Source organism: Lampetra planeri, chromosome 1 (genome assembly GCF_965212315.1).
Source record: "Lampetra planeri chromosome 1, kcLamPlan1.2.h2, whole genome shotgun sequence".
NCBI lineage: Eukaryota > Metazoa > Chordata > Hyperoartia > Petromyzontiformes > Petromyzontidae > Lampetra > Lampetra planeri.
Genome location: NC_136107.1, coordinates 16699587 through 16725036, shown reverse-complemented (window position 1 = coordinate 16725036; position 25450 = coordinate 16699587). Strand labels below are relative to the sequence as shown.

Sequence of the window (25450 nt, the reverse complement as noted above, 5' to 3'; positions counted from 1 at the left end):
TGCGTTACTAGCCATTTTATCACCAACCCCCCCCCCCCCCAAATGTATCATTTCATACTCTAATAATAAGAGCACGTTTTCAATTGGATAATTCTTACTTGGAGGTATTCGTGCAGTCTAGAATGTTTTGTTCACAGTACTCTACATTGACATACTCTGGAATGTTTCATAGTTTCCTGCATTTGCTACAGTTAATAGAGTCTGAGTGTAATCTTACTTTGGCTAAAGATACATTGGTGACCCTACAGGGATATATTTAATTCATAGTCACACTCCATGCCCGGGGTAAGTGAAAATTTACATAACCATCTGTAAACCGTTCTTACAGTGAACATTTTCCAAGAATGTGAATATATAAATACTATATGTATAGGTTACATACATCGCTGCACAGAATAATGATCAATTCCCCATTGTATTTGATAAACACAGTGATAACAACGGTGGATTGTGTGTCTTCAGCACATGCATGAGTGCATATGCACTCAACGACAAACATTTATTCGTAATGAAACATAAAATAGTTTTCTTACACGCCTAATTGAGGGAATCTTGAGTTTGTATACAATGACCACGCACGGATGACTTTATGAATGCAAGTCTGGTAATGTGCAATAATTCAGCAAAAAGGAACATCATTAGCAAACCATGAGCTGCGTTATTGTTTGCGGATTTTTGTTCCCTGAGCTGTTTGCGATATCCGGGCCATGCAAGAGTTCCCCATTCCCTGGCATCGCGAGATTATGGAAGGCGTTCAAAAATAGCTCGAAAGAGGCATTCGAATGGAGGTGGGGACGGGGGGGGAGACGTGAAGGGAGATGGTGGAGAGAATTGAACCATTGTGCAGTCGTGCTGTTATTTTTGTTCTTACCAGCCATTGTTGGCTCGACATAATAGCCGCCATTGTGCTGCCAATCACTCAGTGCTGGTGTCGTCTTAGCTGGGTCGCCTCCGTGTGCACTTTTCCGCTTTCTCGCTTGGGGATTTGCATTCAGCGTATGCCAAACGCCGCGGTGAATCACGCGCGAACGCTGCGGGACGTGCAAGTGGCAGATGCCACGCTCGCAATAACAATCTTTCACGCGCGTTGCAATGTCAGCGCGCGTGTTTCATAAGGCACACGTGCCTTACAGATGGCAGCCACCCGCGCGTTCAAATGCACCGAAACGTCTCGTTTGATGTGTTGCATCCAGTTTTCATTCAACCCGACCGGGCATAATGCTGGCTCGTGAGATTGTGGTCACGTGATAACAAAGGTTAGTTTTCTCGCCTTGAGATTTGCATAGCTCCAAACGACACAGGTACATATGAACCCTTTTGTTGACGCTTAAAAGCTGTTGTTCACGTTCGTTGAACTTTTACCTCTCGGTTAAACGCGGCGGTGTTTCCTGTGGCGGCACAATCGTCACGCGGGTCATTTACACGCGTGGCGATGAAATGGCCACAAACGTTGCCAGCCTCTGCCCCTCCTGCAGGCGAGCGTTGTGCCACCGGCGCCCCCATGAAGGGTCCCCTCATAGAGGAGACCGCTTGCTATTGCGGGCAAACGAAATATCAATGAGGCTGATGCTAGAATAGTAGCACTTTAGCTTACAGCCTTTGCCTGTAGAACCTTTCCTCTGTTGGCTACAGTGCACTGGATGGAACTCGTGAGGCCATCTCTCTATTCCTTTGGCTGCTTCACCCCCCCCCCACCACTGTCTGTGAGAGGCTGCTGGGTGAGCTGGGAGCAGTGGTCTCTTTAAGAAAACACTGTTTGTTTGTGCATGTGGCCATTTAGAATGTGGAGGATTTCACTCTGCTTGCTATTTTTGGACGGGCCGGCCCGAGTGAAGTCAGTCACTTACTCTTGGCTCTGGCTCAGTGATTGGATTGGCAGCGCAGGATTCTAAGTATAAAAAAACAGCGCTGTTGTCATCGTTAGGCAATTGAAGATGTGCTGTTGTTCAAATAATTTGGACGCGATCTTTTTCGGGCAGTTTTGAACAACCCGACACTTAAAAATGTCATGAGTTTTAAAACATTTCAGTCATACGCGTGAAATTAACCGATACACGAGTTTTTATTATTATTGTTTTGAATTTAATAAAATGCCTCAAGTCAAAACTGTCCTCGTCAGTCACGTATGGAGTGGGCAGTGTCCATGTCCATTTGTTTCCACTGGAGCCAGTGCTGCAGAGTTCACATGCCTACTACAGGACGTAGGCATATACAGTGAATAAAAACAAATGCTCCAATGCTTTGTTCCTTGAAATAATAAAGTGCGGAAGTTTCTAAAGTTGCTACTTTTATTTTTTTTACACACGTTACATGTCTGCTCTGAGCCAAAATCCAGCAGTCCTGAGAAAATTTTACATTGTCCGAATTGCAACTCGACTATTCCACAATGCCTTCGTCTGTAGCCCCTCTATTGCTATGAACTAAAATAAATTGTTATTACAGAATAGTGAGTTATCTGCAATAGTGAAGTCGAAGTCTGTGCTTCTATGCTCAAATGAGCAATGAATGATAGTCATCACTGTTAGTGCCTCTGAGTCTGTGGTGATAAATCCACATTCCTATGACAGGAGCCAATCTCTTTTCTGGGGTTGCCCGGGCAAAAAAGAGACAGACACACATCGACTTACACACACACATGGACCTAAACGCACACACATATGGACTCAAACACACACACATCGACTTACACAGCAATCCCCGATGATGCCACAGCTAGAGCAATTTTCTCTCTCTGGTGAGCCTTAGCGAGGAGCAGTTTGAAAACAAAGGTCTTCCCAGTACTGGCAGGTGCATCAAGGACAAAAAAGACTCGATTTGTAGTCTCAATGTGTTCCAAGATTTTCGTGTAGGTTTCTATTTGTGCATCCATCAGCTTTGGTTAATTTTACTAAATAAATTTACGAAGCTGTAAAGCATAATATCATATTTAACGTAGGATCTCTTGAGCAAGGGCATGCAGGTTGTCCCTGTAGGGTGTTGGTAGTCCCATAGACGTGAGGTATTTTCCACCAATGGAGTGCAGTTTGTCCTGAAGGAGGATGAGGGCCTGTTTGAAGATGACATCAGAAAAGTTGACGACGAGGTTTGTATTTTGTCATTGAGATCCGTGGAGGATGTCCTCACTCATGGGGTTAGATGGGCTGCAAACTTAAAGATTAATGCAGAAGAGCAATGTTAGTTGGAAAGGGGACTGACCAACAGAAGCTTCTTTCATAGCTTCATGAAGATGGTGATCATGCACAAGAATTGCACGAAGATTGCAAGCTTGCCTGTATGTTTGACAGACAACTCCTTCCACTGTTTAGAGGTCTTGGCAAGAGTTGTGCCCTTTGGCAACATGGAGAAGCATTGGGAGAAAGTAGCACTGCTGATTGTTGGTATGAACTGTAGACTCGTCCTCAGGCATCAGCTTCACCGTCAGCAGCACGTCGCTTCCATTTTTTTAGCAGTCCATGTATAGTAGGAGGGAACTTAATGGTAGAGCAGGTTGGCAGCAAATGGGTTACTTGAGCACAAAACAAAGAACGCCATAAGGGTAGTATCTTGTGGAGCCAGGGCCTGTTGTTGGGCATTTCCATTGGTGACGTAGATGCGTTGACCATTTTGGAGGTGAAGTGCCAAATAGATTGTGGGGAATGGTCATGGATGGGGAAGCCAATAATTCTGCAAATGGCCTCATTGTTGCCGATGTATGTTCCTTGGAAAAAAAGTTTGAGCTCATGCACACTTTGCCCCTTTGTTTTGTAAGGCAAAGACAGCCATGTCAGAGCCTTTGTTGATGTATTGGCAAATCTATTTGTTGGCTTTTTTTAGAATAGCAGAATTTCACATTCAAGTGGGCCTGGAAGATCTTGAACAGAAGAGGGCAATAGGGAATGATCCACCGGATGTGAACCTTAATTAGCGAGTAAGTGGCAGGTCTGAGCGTTGTTTGAAATCCACCATGCTCAGTGTTTCTGTGACAATATAGAGGAAAGCCATCATGGGCCGACTGAGTGTCTTTCAAGTAGTTCCGTGGATACCTCTTGGTACACCTGTGGTCTTGCATACATGGCGCATTTGGATAGAACTGGCCACATCGGCCATGGACCATTTGGTTGCAGACCACATAGAAAAATGGCAGGGTCTTGATGGGGGTGAGGTAGCTCAGCACTGATAAATGAGTCAATGTGACTTGCACGAATTGTTTCCCTCATCCATAGCGAAATGTGAGCATGAGGAAGACGACGTTTTTGCCACCCAATGGTGTGCAAATTACTGCTTGTCTATCCAAAGATGCCACCTTCGTTGGTCGTAATAATCATCATCAGATCATAAACTTTGAGTTTTAAGACCCTCGCTAAGATGTAATGTCTGTCTGGTGGCTTTTGGTTTGGATAAAGGTAAACCTGCATCTCCTTTCATTTGGTATTGCAAGTAAAGGTGATGAAGAGATGGGGCGTGCCATATTGGCTGATGTAAATCATGGCATCCTGAGTCTTCTCATGCATGTATCTAGGTGGAGCTGTGAAGGATGAAGACAAAATAACTAATCAGCCCACATTGTGACCGTTTGCATCTCCTTTGGCATTGATGGTGTCCCAGAGATGAGCATACTGTTCACACGCAGGCGGTTTTGATTCAGTTGAATGTAAAGAAGGCGCTCACTCTCAATGTTGGCATACTCATCGACAATATACTGGTGAAAGAGGTTGGCACACCGTAATATGTGGTTTCCTCCTCTATCCATGATCACGAAGGAATAGAAGTTTTTTTAGAGGAGACACTTTTGTGAGGATGTCTTTGTCCTGCAGCTTTGTAATTGGAGGAATCTTGACGTGGTACCCATCTTGGCCTTGTGACAGGAAAATGTGTTATTGTAGGGCATCATATGCTCTGTTAGTGTCAGGAAATTGTACGATGGTGTTTTCTTGGTATGGAAGAACAATGTCTCACTCACAATGTTCCTCACCCACTGTAAGAAAGCAAGGTCAACAATATTTGGGGCATTGAACCTCCCTGCGTGCTCCCCGCTTTGGTGGAAAGTAAAGGTGCGGTAAAGCAAAATTTAAATGGGTGATGTTCTCACGAATGTAACAAAACAATAGACGAAATGCAATGGGCTGTAGCTAAGAAAGTCCAACGTATTTAGCAGTATAACATATTAATCAGCATCGCAGTACTACGTATCAGTAAATAGCGTGACGTGAGCAATCGAAGAAATAAGCTGAAATAAGTGTACATTAAAGAGCAGCAATACGCACAGGTAAGTTGAGAAGCAGGCTACGGTCTAGATTATAGACTGCCAGTACGCCGACTCAATGACATAAACATTGCTACAGTCCACATGAAAAGCTGGCAATATGGTCAGCAGCTGAAAAAGCAGGATACAGTCGACATGAAAGGCTGTCAGTACACTGAGTGAGATAAAGAAGCAGGCAACAGATTATAGACTGGCATACACTCATAATGGGCAAAAGCAGCAGTGTAGATAATAGAGTGCCAGTGCACTGACGTTAATTATCAGCAGGTAGCAGGCCACAGCACAGACTGGCAGTACACTGCCGCAGCGTCATAAAAACACACCTAAAAAAGGAAATATTTAGCAACCTCATAATGACATTCGTTTTCTGCACACAAACATTAATATTGTAATATTTGCCAACTTACTAGTTTCATAATAATAAACAATGAACCTGAGTTCTAAGTGAAAGATTAAATAAAATTGTACTTTACATTGCCGTGGTGGGGCCTAGTCCCGTGCAGAGCCCGCGGCCTCACCTAGATTGCCCAGCCGGAGGAGGTGACACATTGCCAGGCTGGGGGCTGGGCTGCTTTCCCCACTCGCGCTGCAATAATGCTAAGTAAGCGCTATAATATTAATATCTACGGACTTTATATCAGTAACTGCACACATTGGGGTGGGGGGGAGAGGACATAAGACTGTGAAGAATGAACCTCAGCATTGTGTGTATATTTTTTAGCGATCGTGTGTGCGTTGCTAGGGGCAACTCCTGTCAGTGTTTCCCGCATGCGCAATTGCGTGCTTTGTCCCGTGGCAGGTGGCAAAACTAAATAAATAAAGAAAATCGCCAAAAAACTTAGTTTTAACTATTTTTATTGTGAGTGACGGGAAAACGGCATGTCGCTTGCCCACCGCGGGGCTTACGGCGTACTGCCTGGCAACATTTTTTTGACATAAACCCCACCGTTTGAGAGCGAAATCCCTCGCAAGCGCGTGTGCGCAGACAGACAGATGGACAGACAGACAGATGGACACACAGACAAAAAATGACGTTTATAGGTAAGATATTAGTTGCTGCGCTTTGTTCAGGTTGAATAAATTCGTATTCATCTTCTTGGTTCTTTCGGTAAATGTATTATTCTACCCACCCTAATGTGTATCGAAATGGTTTATTACGTCCTTCCAATGATTGCTAAGCCAGAATCCATCTTCTCTGTTAAAATTGTCTCTGTGTTTGTATATGTGGATCGCCTCATGAACGAATCTCTCATGATAGCCAGATACACATTAGGGTGGGTAGAATAATACATAGTGTTATGTTGAAATGTATAAGGTATAGGGTGGTTTATAGTAATACAGTATATAATTTAATGTTGGGTTTATCTATGGCAGTATATAGTACGGTATATGCTCGTGTGATGTAAGAGAATAAAGTTTAGATGGAAGCATATTATATAATTTTTACGACGTAGAATTGTAATGTATTACTTGCTGTTAGTAACTCAGCTTATTGTAGAGTATAGTAAGTATACTGATGGTGCTATGCAGTTTATACTTTAGTTTTTATGTAGTTTATACTTTAGTTTTCTACGTGGTTGTTTAGTAACTGCAGCTACATATCAATAACATTCCTTTCCTTTGTTAATGCTACTCCCTGCACCCCCCCTTGGTGCTGTTGATCCTGCATAATGCATGGGCATAATATGCCTTTGAAACCCCCCCCCCCGCCCACCTCCTACGCATTTTCCATGAATATGCTAAATTCCTCTTCATATGCACATTCTTTTTTGTTAAGGCGCTCTTCCACCTCCAACCCAGTTTATATATAAGCTCCTAGCTTGGTAGTGTCTCATTCTTCACCTGAAGACGGCTGCTTGCGTTGTAGCCGAAACGTCGTGAGAATTATTTCATTTTATTATGTTTTATTTTTATTATTTTATTACTTCCCTTCTACGTGACTTTACCGAAATAACCAAGAAGATGAATCCCTGCAGTCACGAAAGCTTCAAATCGAAATTTAAATTCGTATTGCAGGATACATTTATTTTTCTCCTTCCCTTGTGTTGCTCGACTTTGGAATCATTCCCATTGTTGCTTGATGCAAGCTCTTATGACCTTCCTATCTTCCGAAATAATATTTATTCTACACGATGCTACAATTTTCGATGACCAAGTCACCCAGAATGCTCCTGGTTATCGTCAGATCTAGTAAGCTAAGCAGTGTTGAGCCTGGATAGTGCTTGAATGGGCGACCACCATACACGCCAGGCAGTGGCGGCTCCTGCAAAATCTCTCAGGGGGGGAAAATGTCTGGATGATTGATAAGGATAAGGTCCACCCATGCAATGGATAAATTAACAGCTTAAGCATGTAAAGGCAACTTCACTTCTTTAATATTAATGAAAAATAAAGTGACTCTTACAATACATCTTGTTTGTTTCTAAACTCACTATTAAAACAAACCACTCAAGTTTCTTTTATTAAAGATTCCACTAGGTGGCGACAAATATTATTGTTGGATGAAACGTGCTTACGTATGATGACGTAAGCACGTATGATGACGTAAGCACGTTAGGGCGAGCCCTCCCAGAAGCCATAGAGAATGCATTGCAGCGCCCCCGTTCGAAAAAAAACATCTTTGAATGTAAGTCTATGGGACCACTCGGGGCGATTCTCAGCTGGAGGGAAATCGCCTAAAAAGAGGCGGTACTCCACAGAACGTAGCATGACGCTGATTGGACTATATCCAGAGGCACAGTGACGGCTAGCGTGACTCTGTGGTTGAATGACATTGGTGGTGCGTCGCCCAATCGCCCTAATGAAGAAACCGCCCCTGACGCCAGGTTGTTGTCGGCAGCTGCGGAGATATGTGTATTGAGAGGCAACATCCAGTGTAGAGGCCGACTGAAATTCGGTTTCGGTTTCGGCGCCGAAAGTTGGCAAATGGGCTCTTTCGGCATACTTTCGGTTTCGGCTGAAAGTAAATTTTTTACTTTCGGTTTGGTTTCGGTTTCCGCCGAAACTGATATTGACTTTTGGTCGTCATTCATTAACCAAAGATCTATTTTTTAGAATATAACGCAAGTGCTACGTCTATCACTCTGCCTATCGGCCGGTCAGTCGGCGCTAGGCAATCCTATGCGATAGGCTGCAAACACACACACGTCAGCAGCAGCAGCTTGGGAGCGAGGTTACAGCCGCAACCATGGTCCGCTAATGTATATACGACCGGTCAAGAGATGGCAGCCTTTCTGGCTGAATGCGGAAAAACGGTTGTTTCTTAACTACAACATTCGTTTGTTTGGATATAATTACTAAGTAAGTAACACCTAAAGATTTTATATTTAGCGACTCTTACTGCAGGCTTTGAATGATTCGTTCTAGATATCTTTTTAATTAAAGTAGCATTGCATCATGACATATTTCATATATCTTGTGTTCGGTAACTTCGGTTATATACCTTTCTGTTTCGGTCTCGGCCGAAAGTGTAGTTAAACTTTCGGTTTCGGCTTCGGTTTCGGCCGAAAGTCATTTTTTTACTTTCGGTCTGGTTTCGGTTTTGGCCGAAACCAGAAAATTAGTTTCGGTCGGCCTCTAATCCAGTGCTGTAGTTTTTAAGCTCACGTTTATGCTGCCCAAGTATGGTCAAATAACCCAAAGGCTTACACGCCATTGGGGACACACGTGTTATAATTAGTGGTCTGAAATGCTGGTTGCTTTGTATTATAGATATGTAGGTGTGTGCTCAGCAAATATGATTAACAAAAACGAATGAGCTGCACTTTACAGATGACCATTACATGATTTAACATAAAACAATATATAAATTCTTAGTGTTGAATGAATACATTTGAACTTTTTTTAGTTATTGTTTTTAGTATCACTACACCTGCTGCACAAACTATGGTTCATTACCACATTTGTCGACGATAGAGCCTTGGGTGAAAGTTTGGACAACATTTTTTTAAAGGAAGTATTCTCTGTGCTGCGATATAAAATGATTATACGTTTTAAGAATCTGTTACACTAAAGTTATCGCGACTGGTTGTGAAAGGTCACAAATCATAAATCGCTTCCCCGGCTCCCATGTGAAGCTGCAAATGTGGGTATTGGATATGTTTAGTAGGCATTCGTCACATGTTATATTTATCACCATCATCCTCAGCCATTAGACAATCCACTGCTGGATGAAGGCCTCAACGCACCATCGCCATATCGTGTGGTCTTGCGATGTGACAATCCATCTCACCCCTGCACATGAGCTAATCTCATCATGCCACCTCTGTGGTGGGAATCTTCTCTCTGGCTTGTTCGCTCCTCTTGGTTGCCACCCATTGGTCATCATCCCTTCGTGTTATGTGTCCTGCCCAAGCCCACTTACGTTTCTTAACAGTAAATATACTGCCACAAATGTTTGTTTTTTGATCCATGCCCTTGTCTTTTTGTCTCAGTGTATTTCCAAGCATGCATGCGCCCATGCTTCACTGCTTGTTCCACACCTGTCCTGCACCTCCGATTATCACGGTCGGCTACGTACAGTGCGAAACAAGTTCAATACACATACGTACACTTTGTCAGTGTTGCAAGCTCTGGTCACACCCAGTTGAACTTCCTTAATGTGCATCTCTACTTGTCCTGAACTCAAGTTATTATCTGAGTCTATGTCCGTTTAATCTAGCTCCACTTTCATAGTGTTTTGAACAAGTGGGAATTTGTACAGAATAAGCTTTCTAGTGGTAACACGGCTTATATTTTGTTTGTACAGTCTCACGGAGGCACGGCTCCACCGATCCTTTGTTCCTCCCATGCAGGAGCCACTACCGCACAAAAAGTCCGTTGCAGAATCATGCATTGCCAAACAAAACTCGTGAACATTAGAACGAAGAGAGGCTGGTGGCTTTGCCAGTATGCACTATGTATCACACATTACAGCATTTACAATATCAAAGGGGTCCCACTGGCCGGGAGGAACATTGTGATCTCTTGACCTCTCTTTTGATGACTTTCCCAAGCTCAGAATCCACTGCCTTTTTGAACCTCAGTAAATTAAGTTGGCACCACAAGCCTTCGACTTTCCTGCAGACTCTGTGACCAAGGACAGGGAGCTCTGTGCAATAGTTTGGAGGAATGTGGGTATTTATCGCTGAAAAATATGCCACATTTGATCATGATTGCGCTATCGCCGTCATGTCATTAGATGAAGTACTCATTTGGGTCTCTTGCCAACCAGTGCAACCCTTCAAGTTAGAAGTTTACAAAGGAAATGAATATCACAGAGCTACCTCTGAGATCCCTTCAAGTGACCTCTGGTTGACACCTTAGAGGAAAGCACCTGCTCTCTAATATTTGTCACGTAACATTCAAACAAATATTATACATCTCTAGATCTAGAATTTAGCCAAATTAAACACAGAACCAAATTTAGAATCATGTTTTTTTTGGTGGAGCCATTGATGACCAGGCTGCAACTCATTGCACATGAGAAACTGGTTTAATCACAGGCGATTGCTTGGATTTGAACCCAGAGTCTCAGCGTTGCCAGCTCAGCATTCTGACGTCTGAGTCACCCCACCTACCTCAGGAAAAGCAATGTTGTACAACATGACGTGAAGTTTTGATATCCAGTCAAGAGCTTTGGGAGATGCAGATTAAACATCGGAGGTTTAATCCAGGGAGTGAGTTCAGCGGAAAAGTGTCGACTGGATATTTTATTGCTTGAAGTACATCACCGCAGCAGAATGGTGAATTGTGAATGTGGCTACATTCGTTGTCTGTTGGCAATGGCAATTAATCATGAGCCCTGTGTCGGTGCAGGATATGTATGCCCGATATATTGTAACACACAATCAGTTCGTGTTTATCTTACATTGGCAATGGGTCGATTGGCCTAAAACATTTCAAAGCTTGGTTTTAAGTGAATATAATTTACCCTCGTTTGAGTTGTACAATTAAGCCAGACTTAAATTCCCTATGCATAAATTAAGCATCTACATTTGTATGCATATTTTTAATGATGATAAAGTGTACTGTAAACAAGGTGAAGTGTTTTTTTCCGAGAACCACAGGTTTGATATTGACGGATTTGATGTGCTTTGTTCTCTTTCAGATTGGATTCTGGGACTGCATTAATTCCACGCTGCCTGGTGAGTTTTTTCTGGGAAATAAAAAAAAATATTCATACATACGCAGCTATCCAAGAGGGCAATTAATTTCATCCAATGCCCCTGAAAGCACTCAAAGTAGTTCAGCTATTCTATTTTACATTTCACTCTACGTGATGAGAGCTTATTCAGGAAATGAATCTGACAATTTCTAAGAGATTGTCAAACAACAAGACAGAACAACCTGAAAACACATCGCAGAGCCGGCTATACAGCATCACCGTGAAAACCTAACGCAGTAGTAAGTCACACTTCTCTCTATTTCCCCCCCACCCTCACAGCTACAGCATACGAGCTCTGTCTCATGAAATATAAACTTCAAATTAACGTAACGTTGTTAATTTTACACCTGTCAGCCCCCGGATTTCACAAACCAATGGACAGGTCGCTCTGGGTGGACGCGTGAGCGCGAGACCCGCAATGGAGACGATGCGCTCATGCACAGTTCACACACCAAGAGCAGGGCTTAGGCAAAGCAGATGGGCAGGCAAAACTTCAAGTGCATGACTCTACCCTGTGGGAATTAGCCATTGCCGTGGTTTATTTGTTGCCCAGTGTTTGTGACAGGATGTTACGTTTTGTGAAGCCAATAATCCGGAGGGATCAGCTTCTTACAGTCTGGTGCTGCCACAGACGTTACTGTGGGTGAGCGGCAGCTAATGCCTCCACATTTCAGGGCCATTCGAAGTTGTAATTCAAGTTGCAGGAGCAGCACTTAGATGTGACAAGCCACTGCAGTAATTGTAAACCACTCCTAGATTCTCCGACTTGGGGTTTGCTGTGTTAATTCAGTGTGGAAAAAATATTCACTGAGCAAAACATATTTGTGCAATCATTTAATAGACTTGGAACTGCCTTGCTTTTATTATTAGTAAGGAGCGTACACACCGATGGGTCACCTCCTCTGAGAATGGCCATTGAATTGCATACGGCTGTTGTCAAGAATTATCTCTACATGAATGAAATAAATCGATGTCTCTGGCATCGATTGCTTCTGGATCATATATACTCTTAGTTCTTTCGGTAAAGTCACGTAGGTAAAAAATGAAATTAAAATTAATAAAATAAAACAATAAACAGCTTGGCGGATGGTGCTGTTTCTCCCACCATACAGAAACAGCCACTTGAAACTCCGATCAAAACTATCACGTTACCATATATAGCAGGCGTGACCAAAAAGATCTCCAAAATTCTAAACAAACATAAGATCCAAGTCCGATTCAGTACAGTACATAAAATCCGTGATCTAATTCCATCTGTGAAGGATGTCATCCCTGACTTGCAATACCCTGGAGTCTATAAACTGAGTTGCAGCTGTGGTGACTGTTACATTGGGGAAACGAAACGTCATGTCTCTGATCATGTCCGCGAGCACAAGTCAGATTTGAAACACGGCAAAATTGAGTCTTCCGCCGTTACCGATCATTGCTACAACGTGGTGGGCTCTCATGATATTGTTTTTTCCGAGACTAAGGTGCTCTGCAAACCCTCTGGCTACCATCAAAGGTTTGTACACGAAGCCATTCAGATATACAAACACAGACATAATTTCAACCGTGATGATGGGTACAAACTTAGTAATCATTGGGAAGATGTTATAAACCATGCAAAAAAGATTTAACTACACATTTTTGGACCATCTTATCTGACAGGCACTATTTTACTTTACCGAGTGTTAACATCCCCAGCGTTTAACAGTACTCTCTTTATTGTCAGCCAACACTGGTATAAACATGGGCATTTTCGTTTCTTTTCTATCATGTGCATCCACAGTGACTTGCGCACAAACACGTCCACGTCGAGGACGCCCACGAGTACCTCGATCCTTCTTTTAGCCCCGCCCCCCCCCTCCCGATACCTTCCATTCATTGGCTACCACATTCTGATAAGCTCCTTCCCCCCTCTCCTCCCCCCTTAACTTGTATTTAAGAGCTTGCATCTTGAATCCCGGCCTCACTTGATGAAGCAAATCTGGCTGTGACGGTCCCACCTGATGACGGAGACTTGTGTTGCCTCCGAAACGTCGTGATTTCATTGTTTTATTTTATTAATTTCAATTTCATTTTTTACCTACGTGACTTTACCGAAAGAACTAAGAGTATTTCCTTGCAGTCACGAAAGCTTCAAATCTGGATCATATATTTGGCAAAACTTTCCTTAATAATCAGTTAAATGTTTGATTTTTTCGTGCGCTTATTGATTTTCTAGGCATCGTAAAAACAATATTGTACATGAATCTAAATTGAATTGGTCTGACTTAAAAAAAATGGAATGCACGCAGCTGCCAGCAATAAGCCGAAGCCACGGAAAGGAAGCAGAATTAGTTGCACGTTATTTCTTTCAAAAGGATGCCTTTTTAAAAAATGGACCCCTCCATCCATCCCTCCCTCCCCAAACCTCTACAGAAAAATCTCGACCAATTTTTTTTATTTAGAACCCAAAAACTGTCATTCAAGAAAAGAGTTCCATTCCTTGTATGCAGTACGCGAATGGGAGTAATGAGAGCGTGCCCTCCTCGCGGCGCACGGGGCCAATTGGCGTGCATTGGTCACGCCGCGGCGTGCCACACAATCCCGTCGTCTCCTGTCGCCCGCTCCTGGCTGCCAGCCCCCGCCGGCCCCGCACAAAGGGGAACAAATTGCAGTGGTTGGGTGGGAGCTGCGATGGGGCGTGCGGGGGAGTGAGCGACGGCTGTGGGCGAGAATGTTTTGAGGCCTGGAGAAAGGGGGGCAGTAGGGGGTGTGAGTGTGGGTTCACGGTGATAGTAGAGGAGAGGTGGGGTGGGGAGACTGGGGAACTCAGGGAATGAAGTGAGAGTTGGCGTGGGGGTGGGGGGAGAGGACTATGGGGGTCGGTGTTAAAGGCTTCGCTGGGATGGATTGAGTCTTTTGAAGATTTCTGCAGGCCGCTGAGTGGACCCACAGAGGGCTTCTCAAGGCTAGTCGGACCCCTGTCATATCCCCGTGGGCTTGTGTGTGTGTGTGCCCGCTGCTGTTCTATAATTAAACAGGAGTCCAGAGGCATGTGTTGACAGCCAAACCTTGTGGCATTCGGCATTGAGAACTGGCGATGATAACAAAACGCCGGCTGAGGAAATCTCAAGCGGTGACGCTGTTAAAAAAAGTTTTGGGGCTTGACCTTTTGTTTTTAAAACATCTCTTGGCGCAAATTATTATCTTGTACAAGGCTTTGTGTACGTTTATTTATTTATTTGGATAACTTAGAAGGAAGGTTACTACGAACAGTGGCCGTGATGTTGCAAAGAGATGCATTCCTTAAATAAAAGGCAATTGGTTTCAAAAGATCTTGAACGTTGTTTTTTTCTGGGAACAAAACACGAAGAGAATCAAATTAGAACGCATTGTTGAAGACAGTGCCGTGCTGATTGTGCACACAGATAAAAATCTTCTGTCGGCGCTGTTCCTCGCAGAACACAGCGAGCAGTCACGGCACGTGATGTGTTGCTGCTGCTGTCTGCTGTTCTGGCTGTTGGGCAGACCATGTGTGTTGAACTTCTTTTCTCACCGGACGCTTGGCTACGTACGGTGCGAATGAAGTTCAACACATACGTACAGACCACTGCTCTAATTGCGGGGTCAGGCAAAGGTTTGGAGCATGACGGGAATGTGTGTGCTTCCACCCCTGTGTGTGAGGTGGGGGGGGGGACCCTGGTGTCAAGAGTTGCTGATGTTAAATTCTTAATTCTCCTCTCTCCTGGGTGCTTTTAGCTTTCCACTGCTTTCAACCGCTTGTCTCTGTTTTTTTGTGAGATGATGTTTAACCTAGCAAAATAATAGTTTTTGATTCCATCAAACGTAAGAGTATATATATAATACACAAAGCATGCACTGTTTTGGTTTTTACTTGAATATAATCGGGTTGACTGGTACTGTCGGCATATTTTGAATGAGCTGTTTTTGTTTCTGTGAATTAGAATGGTGGCTGGTGATTTTCATCTGGCTTTGGCTTAAATCTGTGCGGCCTGTACAGAGCCTCTTTCCAGGCATTGTACAATATTCCTCGGGGATTTGCGGAGAAAGCTTTTGAGGAAGAACGCGGCAGATGCCTGTTGCGTTCGGGCCCTCTCTGTCAGGGGCACTTCCCCCTTTTGTAGGCCTTGCTCTTCTTTGCATAAAAAAAGGATATGAGAACTGGAGAGAGGCGTGTTGTGGACCAGCATTATGAAGCTTGTTTTTTAATAAGTCTCAGAGAAATTCTATGAATCTGAAAAACAACTACTATACAGTGTTTATTCAGAATGCTCCGCAACATGAGACACAACCTCCTCAATGTATCAAGGACCAGGACTGTCAGGCGCCGTTTTTCCATGGCAATTCCATCCGTCTGGAACACTGTACCGTTCCACATTCGCAGTATTAAATTTATACCGAATTTTACAAGACACTTAAAGGCCCCATATCTTTTGTCAGGCTTTCACGTGACACTCAGCTTGGTTCCATGCCTCAGAGCCATGGGCAGTTCTATCCGCATAATTATGTGCACGTTAGAAATTGCATTATTATTCTTTATACGCATATTTATAGATTTGGTTGAGTGTGTGCTCTGAGAGTTATTTTCATAAAACATGTCACTGCCGATAGACCTGGGCTCCAATAAAAATTGTAATTCATGTAACAATGTTGTTATAACTATGGTTATCATTGATCCTAGGTCTGATTGTCGATGACCTATTAATTGACGAGAACATTTTTTTGAAAGCCTAAAAAAATTCATCATCTGAAACATTACAGTTTCTATATAAATGCACAATTAGTTCAATTTATAAGGAAGGAATTATCTTAAAGTAGTTCCAAGGCTAAAAGCACATGGTACATATGCACCAGTAAGTGTGAAGAAAGATCTGGATATCTGCTACAGGCCATATGAATGCAATTAGATAAAGGAGGCATCCTTGCTGGCGCTCCGTGCTCTTCCACCCACTCGCTTACACTGACTGAATTTCCAATGGACGATTTATTTAATAGTGACTCTTTTGAGAAACCATTACGAGGAGGCTGCATCAACACTTCATTAAAAGGCTGTTGACCTCGCTGCCAGGTTCCTGTGCTTGAGAGGTGGAGAGCACAAACTTGAAAGTGGCTCGATATCGAGAACCCGTCGATGGTGGCTCGAATTCGCGCAGTTTTTTGCACAGCACGGGCAGCGACTGTGTTTTTTGTAAAACTTAGGAGAGTTGCAGGATGTGTTGGGGATAGCTTATTGATCAGAGCACTGAGCCGCACTGCTAAGATCCTGAGTAATATTGGGGTCTCAAGTGTTGTGAGCTTATCGTCTCAGCCTGGTCACCGAAGATTGCACGCAAAAAAATCCATTAAAGTAATATTAGTTTTTTCACTTAATTTTGCTCAATTCGAGTTTTGAGAAGAACTTAAAATTGGTTTGACTGCCATGACAAATATTTCTGTGGAGTAGGATATGGCGGAAAGTGTGTCCCCAATTGTACGTATGAAAAAGGGTCGTTTGAATGGGATTCAGAAATAATTTCGTGAAGTCATTTTCTGCAGGCCATTCCATAACACACAGGTCTACACTGTGCATATGACAAGACGCCAACATCACATTCTGAATAAAATTGTGAAAAACATACAAATGTATGCGAAGTTTCAGCTCGGTTATCTTCGAGATTAATTGGGAGCTATGGAGCTGAGCAGTCCCTATTAATTAACAATGTATGTAAGTGTACAGGAAATCTATGATTGTATGGGTTGTTTAGCCAGAAAATCAGCTTTAGTGCATCCCCTGCCTCTGGTGGGTATTACATTTTAATATCATTTTTTTTAATGAGACCAGATTGCCTGCTGCGTGCTAGCGGTTATCCTTTCCTGAAAAGCGAGGCTGAGCAAGAAGCGTGCGCATATAAACAATATTTGTTTTGGTTCGTTGGTGTTCATAGAGGAAGCGTGATTGTAAACTTTCCCACGCGTTCCACGCACACACAACGGCCACCTTGAAATTTTAAAATTAATCTGGCTTGAAGAGTCATAATAAATATTGAGAAGTCATTTACTCCCAATCTTGCGTCTCATTCTCCGCTTGCTTACGGCATTCTGTGATACTTTTTTGGAGATTTTGTTGTAACAAAGGAAAAGTGTTTTTTGCGGCCTCTCCGACAGTAAGCAAAGCAGCGCCTTTAATCCCTCCTGAGTGCCTTACAGGAAATGTTCAGAGGAAACAAGCTTACGGCACTGCGCAAGCAAGCCTACGACAAAAGTAGTGGCCTCACAGACCTGAGCTGACTCTCAAAAGCTGTGAATGAGTTCAGTTTAACAAAAAAAAACTGCCAAGGCCGTGCACAAACAAAGATGTGCGCGCGGGTTGGGGGGGGGGGCTTACTTGGGTGCGGCTGTTGCTCCTTCTCCGCCTAATTGCGTCCTTGCGTCTTTCAACAAAAACATCTTTTGAAAACAAAGTTATGACTGCAGAGTTGTTCCTCTGTAAAAAAAAACCACGCTAACAGCTATTTCTCTCCTGGAAAATATTAAAGAAACAACAAGAGTATTAATCTTATCAAGCCAACCCATTACCGATCATACTGTCACATAAACAAGTATTTATTGTTTTCCTATTTTTAACAAACATCGTAGTAAAGCGTGCAAAAAAAAAGTATTATTACACAACTACATAGTTGTGTAATAATTAGTTTTTTTCAGACCCGATAAGTACGTAACTTTAAGAAGCGTTGCGGGTGAATTATGAAGATCGTCACAGTTGCTTCACTGTGGTTCGACGAGGGTTACGTCGTCTCTAGGAGCCTTGGGGGTTCTCTGAGCGGCAGAGGCGTAGCTAGGGGGGGGGCAGGGGGGTACATATGTCCCCGGGCGCCAAGGTATAGGGGCGCCAAAATGAGGCTTACAACGTTACATTATAACTTATTGCGGCGGGCGCGGCAGCCTGAAACTACTGCGCAAATCTACACCTCAACCTAAAAGTTTATATATCCCGCCACACACAGCCTACATGTCATGTAATTAGATTTTGGTACGCGCGCCTATTAATAACTTACATGGAAGAACGTCCCAAACAACAGACAGGCGCAGTCTTTCAGCCTTAGTCAACAACGAATATGTGACAAAAATCACAGAGCATTGTTTGTCAACTGTGACAACCACAGCTTAAACTTAGCAGGAGTACACTCAGCTAAACAGGATCCACTTGTCGTCACATTTTTTGGAACAGTTGAAAGTATATATTTGTTTTCCTCTCGTTCAACAATTCGTTGGGAAGAGTTAAAAAAAGCTGTGCCCATCACAGTAAAGCGGGAGTCTGAAACACGCTGGAGTGCACGATCAGAAGCTGTTAAAGCTATCTATGAAGGACTGGATGAACTAGTAGGGCTGCTAGACAAATTATCGGAGGACGTAACTATGACGCCTGAAACCAGAAGTGATGCAGAACAGTTACAGGCATGTGTATTACATTTTAACTTCATAGTTTTATTACATTTCTGGAATGTCATTCTTGAAAAAATTGATCGTGTTCAGAAGCGCTTACAGGATCCTACTATGAATTTCAAGGAAGCAGCAACTGATATTGAATCTTTGGAGCATGAATTTGTCAAGCTTCGTGATGATTTGAGCCAAGTTGCTGTAGAAAACGCCAAAACAAGATGCACAGCCTGAGGGATCGATGTGGACAGAAGAATTAGGCGACGTCGGAAGATGCCAGGAGAACTGGCAAGAGATGCAGGTAGAAGAAGAAATTGTGCGCATTATAAAGAGCGTATTTTATCGACTTCAACAGGAGATGTCAACACGGTTTTTACGACTAAAAGGCCTGAACACAAAATTAGGATTTCTGCTGGACGTCAAAACTCTTCTATCCAACACAGATGTCGATGCAATTCGTCGAAATTGCACAGATTTTGGAAATTTCTATGACACCGACATCAATGGCCACGAACTTTTCCAGAAATTGGAGATAGCAAAATGCTGTTCAGTAACCGGAATGAAGTTCTACCAGAAACTCCTTTGGATCTTCTTTGTTTTATTGTGTTTTATGGAGACGACATATTTCCGAATTTGCGAATTTCACTGCAAATTTTATTAACAATAGCAGTTTCAATTGCAAGCTGTGAGCGGTCGTTTAGCAAATTGAAACTTATTTTGTCGTATTTGCGTGCTTCAATGGGACAAGATCGTCTCAGCGATCTTGCTCTTCTTAGCGTTGAAAGAGAAACATTGGAATAAAACAGTTTGCGACAGTGAAATCAGGAAAATTTAATCTTTTGTAGACTATGTCTACGACAGTGACTGAGTGAGCCATGTAATATAATTTCTATAAATTTGCTTCTTTAAAGACAATGTTTCATTAAAATTTTAATTGCTATTCCTTATTCGATGTAATAGGAAAATGTGATTAAACGGGGGGGGGGGGGGGGCGCCAATTTTATAGTTCGTCCCCGGGCGCAAAATATCCTAGCTACGTCTCTGCTGAGCGGCCGTGACGCTTATCATGAATAGGGAATGAACATTGACGCAATCTGTTCTGAGACGTAAAAGTGGCGGACAAACAAAGTTGGGTGTTTTCTTGGCGATAAGTGAATTATTAGGACATCGTTACGATTTGGGTAATCAAATTAGTATTGTAACATTAACGTGCGTCATCTATTGTGCAAGTGCGTATGTAGTCTTGATGTCGTTCATCAGTGTTTATTTAATGCGTGCATTTAAAAGTCTGAGTGTGACTTACTGTTCAATTGCGAGTTCTTCAGCACTTCCAGCTTGCTCTTCAAAATGATGCTTTTCTACAAATCACTCAACTCCAGCCTTTTTGCCCTGAAACATATACATATAAAAATATAGATGTATAAACCATTGGTATATGTTCAGAAGGATTGTGGTGCGTGAATGAGCAGTTTGTAAGCATGTGGTTGGTAAAAAGAGGTTTAGACAACTATTAAATTGAGTCTCTGACAAAGATGTGATTTGAAATCCTCAAACACAGCCAGAGGCAGCAATTCCATAACAGCTGTGTGTCGTATAACCAGTGTTAACCTTCCTCAAGTATGGGAATAAAGTACAATAATTCCCTCATTACAAAAGTTCATTTGTTGATATTCACCTTTTCATTATCCTACATAGGTGTGTGAAATAAATATTTTTTTCTCTGACCATAGAAGCATGTGACTTTAAGAAATTTGGTGGATAAAATCTGCACAATGTCACTCTTGCGAATGAAAGTACTGCAGTATTGTATTTCTAGTGGCACTTTCTGCTAACCTAATTGCTCTGAGAAAAAAAAAAACGTTGGCTTATTTAGTTAAGCATAGCTAGGAGTATAAACATGACACACATGTCTTCTTCGCCATGCCAGAAATGTTTATAGGAGACAAAAACATATTATTTTGCAACATCATAAAAAAAACATCTGTTACTATCTGTAGCGGGTTTGACCCACTTTAAACGAAATAACTACTTTCTGCATCAGAATCAGAAGTTTGTTAAATGGAACAAACAACATTTCTAATGTTTCAAATAGACGATCACTGCACGTGCAGGCATGCAAAATTAAACTATTATCCAAAGCCATCTCAGAAATTTCCCAGGATATTTACACAGCTGTGAAGTGGACTGAATTCCAGTAGCAGTGAGAGCACGGCTAACACTGGCGATAACAAAAAGATAATAGCTGAAAGCTTGCCACAAAGGGCCTTTTTGCATTAGTGGGGTAGGAAAACTAAACAGTGGATGCCGCATGCTTTTCCAAGGTGTGGTTGGCTTCGTGTCTTTAGCATCAAGCTAACTGTCTCGCCTATGGGGAAAACTGTCTCGAAGTTTACTCCTCATGCAGTCACAATATTGCAACATTCTTCATTGACCGGCCATTCGATGCAGTGCGCAGGAGTGCCATCCTGGCATGGCACATTTCCATTCTCGTACGGTCTCGTGGGGTGGGAAAGGCACCAAAAATACTATACACTCAGACGGGAGGGTGACACAACAGCATATGTTATTCATGTACATTAATAAAACATGCTGGTGGAATATGGCGCTCCAGTGAGCATCATATGTATACTGCCAAAGTAGCACGCTGGTGCTTAGTGCTAGAGCGCCGCCACAGCCAGGCTGCATGACATTTTGCACGGCTGAGCCAGTAGTGGGGTCAATAGCCACCCCTGACTCTACTTCCACCTTCATGTTCCACCCTGTGTCTGCACGTGGCCCTAGTATTTAATTCCCCTCCTGCCCATGTACTTATCCCGTCAGGTTGAAATCCCGAATTTCGATCGGATCATATTGGGGTTTATTAGTAATAAATCGGCATTTTGCGAGCCCCACTGCCACTGTGTAGCATATTATTACGTGACAGGGACTCTATGAGATGATAGGTCAATAGTCTGAGTCCATAATTGGCAATAAGTAACGGCAAAGCAGTTATAAGTGACTCACATAATTGTGCGCAGTTGTGTATACAGTACACGACTTCCCTGAAGGCATACCTTCAGCGAGCGCGATGCCGATCACACGCGGTTCGAATTCGACCCTCATCGATGGCTGCGCCATCGCCGCACACGCGTCGAATAAGTAGCAAGGGACAAGTCCTTACTTACTAACAACTCCTCTATCATTTTTCATTGCTGGAGGGGTTGCCCCCCTACCTGAAAATCCTGGCTCCGCCATTGAACCCAACCCTCAGGGGGCCTCCAGAAACAACAGAAATTTACTACAGCTGGCCACATGGAATGTCAAGATGCTTTATGTGGAGGAGAGGCTGCGATTCCTCTCTGCAGAGCTGGACCAATACTGCCTGGACTTCGATAGAACACCGAAAATCCGGTGTACTGGTCCTGGCTGATGTCACCATGAGGGTGAACAGTCGTCTACTTGGGCAAGATAATACCAGACAGTAGGGAAAGATTCTTGTTATGATTAAAATAATAAATTGGATGTGTGAGCATGGTTGCGAGGGAGGTGTAGTATGCTCTGAAGCTATTGTGGGTTGCCTACCCATCGACAGGAGATGAGGAATTGTGGTGGTGGCCTATGCCCCTATTGAATATAAACATTCGTGTAGATTCGGAAGCCTTCTGTGACCTCTGCCTTGTGTTGGTTACAGCTCCATTTTATTGGGTGACTTTAATGCAGGAGTGGGTCATGGCACTAGAAATTAGGTGGGAGTGATTCTAAAGCATGGGCCAGATCAGGTGGCATGATTATTTTGCTGACCAGTCTCTAAGGTGTTTTTTCCTTGGGATACCCTTATTTGTGCATCTGGTGCTCTCAGTGTGCAAAAGTCACGTGTAAAAGCATTCGCTCACTAAATAAACTGTGAGCAGCAGGTGCATTTTCTTATGAATATGTTTATGTGCTTACTTGTAGAACAGACATTATTTGTCTCAAGGTAAGATCTGGATGTTTTTCCCCACCAAAGAAGAAGGCAATTGGCATCAATTTAAGAAGGTAATGCAACTCTGACAGTAATGGAGTAAAAATAAATCTAATGGAATTATCTTGACCAAATGGATTTGCACAAGTTTGAACCAGTGCATCCCCACAGCCTGTGAATGGCTGCATATCCATCCACCTCATCATGTATGTATGTGTAGGGACAGTGCGGAGAAAGACAGGTAGTGCGTGTGTGGAGACAGTGCGGGTGCAGGGAAAGTGCGTGGCCAAGTGGTCACGAGGGATAATTACAGGAGGGAGCTATCGGGGAAGTTTGGGATTGGCCGAGACAATTTGAGAAAGGGGGCGTGGCCGGGGGCGGAGCGAGGCCACGCCGGGGGGATATAAGGTGGCAGACGAGGGAGCTCGGGGATGCCGAGGGATCGGGATGGACTGTCTCCACGGCGTCATTGTTTTCGGGCCGTCGCTGTCTTTGCGTCGTCGCTACTTGGGTGCTGTCCTAGCCCAAGTGTTTTATCCTAGCCCAAGTATCTGTTGTTATCCTAGCCCAAGTATTTGTATGTTAATCCTAGCCCAAATATCTGTAGGATACGAGACTACGTTTTCTGCACGACGCGCCTTAATAAATAAATAACGGCGATAAAGAAGTTGTCCGAGACTCATTACATATGTATGTTGAACTTCAATTGCACCGTACGTAGCCAATCGTGCTGCTAGTCGGAGGTGTGAAATGGAGTACTGTAATTCATTTACGGTATTGAGTTCTCAACTTGGTCCATAATCTCTTTTGAGTTGATAAAATGAGGGCTGTTTTGTAGGAAATCTTGTGCAAAGATTAACCCTCCCCATAGTAATGTGGAATGTACACCGCTGGCTCACAGGTGCTAATGGAGAAGTGCGCCATCCCATGCTTGTGTGAGTAAGTATAGTTTTTTAGCAAGATATTTAATGAAATATAACAAATAATAATAATCACCATCACAATTGTTTACCCAAGAAAGCATCACTGAGATTCAAGGCTCTTTCCCAGAAGGTGTCCTGCATTTAGATGTTTGGCCAATTCCATTCATGCATCTCTGGTAGACACTCATCCAAGCATTAACCACGATCATACTTGCTGAGCTTCTGAGATTCATTCAACAATATAGGGAGCATTCAGGGTGATTTGGTGGTATACCAAGTCACAGTAACACTTATGTATGTATGTGGGACTTCTTTCGCACCGTACATAGTCAAATGTGCTAATCGGAGGTGCAGGGGAAGGACAACAAGAATATCAGCTGCAGGGATAAATGAAAGCTGGAGGGAGTGTGTTTTTAGGACTGGAAGGATGGAGTTTTTCGGGGCTGGATAGCTGTGTGTGAATCGACAGCTGTCAAGGGTTGAGTGTCGATAGCCGCAATCGCTGCCGATTAGACAGACGAGCGATGGGCCGGCTTGTAGTGAGGTGCTGCGTGCTGGCACCATGCCATCTTCGTGACATTTCCCACTCTCCTTGGGCATGCCGGTGGGATACTGCCATGGTATAATGGTTAGCGCTCTGGATTTGAAATCGAGGGCACCGGTCTGTTTTGTCGGCAAGGGAGTCGAAATAATGGGCGAGTTGCTTAGGTCCCAGCCCCCTTCGAGCTCTGTCCACCCGGCAGTATAAATGGGTGCACCACAATCAGTTAATTTGGCATGTCGAGTGTGGTGGAGGACAGTGTGAGTGCTCCTGCCTCTTACAAGAGGCCTGGCCAGTGTGCAAGAGTAGGCCAAATACCATCTAGGGGCTCACTGGAGTTCCCTTTCGTGCAGCCCCTTCTGACAGCAGCGGCGTGAGCACCTTTATCCTCTGCCTTTTGGGATGTGGAACTCATATGTGCTTCGTCACAAACGTTGATACTGGTGTGCTCCTAAGATGTGAGGCTTGAGGCGTGATTTACACACCCCGAGGAATGCACCCCGCAGCCTCAAAGGGCTTACAGGGATTTGATTGTGGCCTGGGTTTGGTTACACAGAACTCACCATTTCACTCCTTGTAAAAAGCTAAAAAAGGTATGCACGGTGGTATAGATTTACAAATAAATACTACATTTAAGCAGCATCACTTTGAGTTGTGGTCGCAGTCTGGCTTTGGTCAGGGTTGACCTCGGGGAAATGACCTTTACTACAGTTTCTTATGAACACACGTGCCTTGTCATGGTATGCATGCCAAATGATATCTTGCCTTCATGTTTCCTCGCACTTTTGTGTCGACATTTTGAAAGCTCACTTCCATATGCTAATGCATTTGCTACCTAACACACTGATACCAGTGTTTCTAAAATATAGCCACCTATAATGTAATTGGTTGTTGTATACTCTCTTAGTCAGCGCAGTATCTAATATTACAGTCAAAAAACGGACACAGCGTGTTTGATTTTGGAGAATTTAGGAGTCCCCAAGTTAATATCAATGAACACATTTCACGGAATGCTGCCGTAATGTAATAGTTTGCACGCTGCACTTGCAATCCAGAACATAAATGATACACACATCTGGTTACACTTTGTCTCAGGTTTAGCTCGGTGGCTGTCACGGGGTGTTGACATCATAGGGCGCCTGCGTGTCCACGTGCCAGAGGGCCCCGAGGGAGGATTGGTCGCGTCACTCGGCTGCCCGAGGCAGCTGCGAGCAGCCCGCAGGAAACGTCTGCTCCTAAGTCGGGGCAACAGTCA

At 43.5% G+C, this 25450-nt stretch overlaps 1 protein-coding gene across 1 annotated transcript in view; it reads left to right on the top strand.

Moving 5' to 3' along the window:
- Positions 1 to 25450, top strand: part of RECK (reversion inducing cysteine rich protein with kazal motifs) — a 134050-nt gene that overhangs the window by 31657 nt on the left and 76943 nt on the right. The window contains exon 4 of the mRNA XM_078594813.1: positions 11331 to 11367. Coding sequence (XP_078450939.1) covers positions 11331 to 11367 — 37 coding nt within the window. The remainder of the gene's footprint in view (positions 1 to 11330; positions 11368 to 25450) is intronic.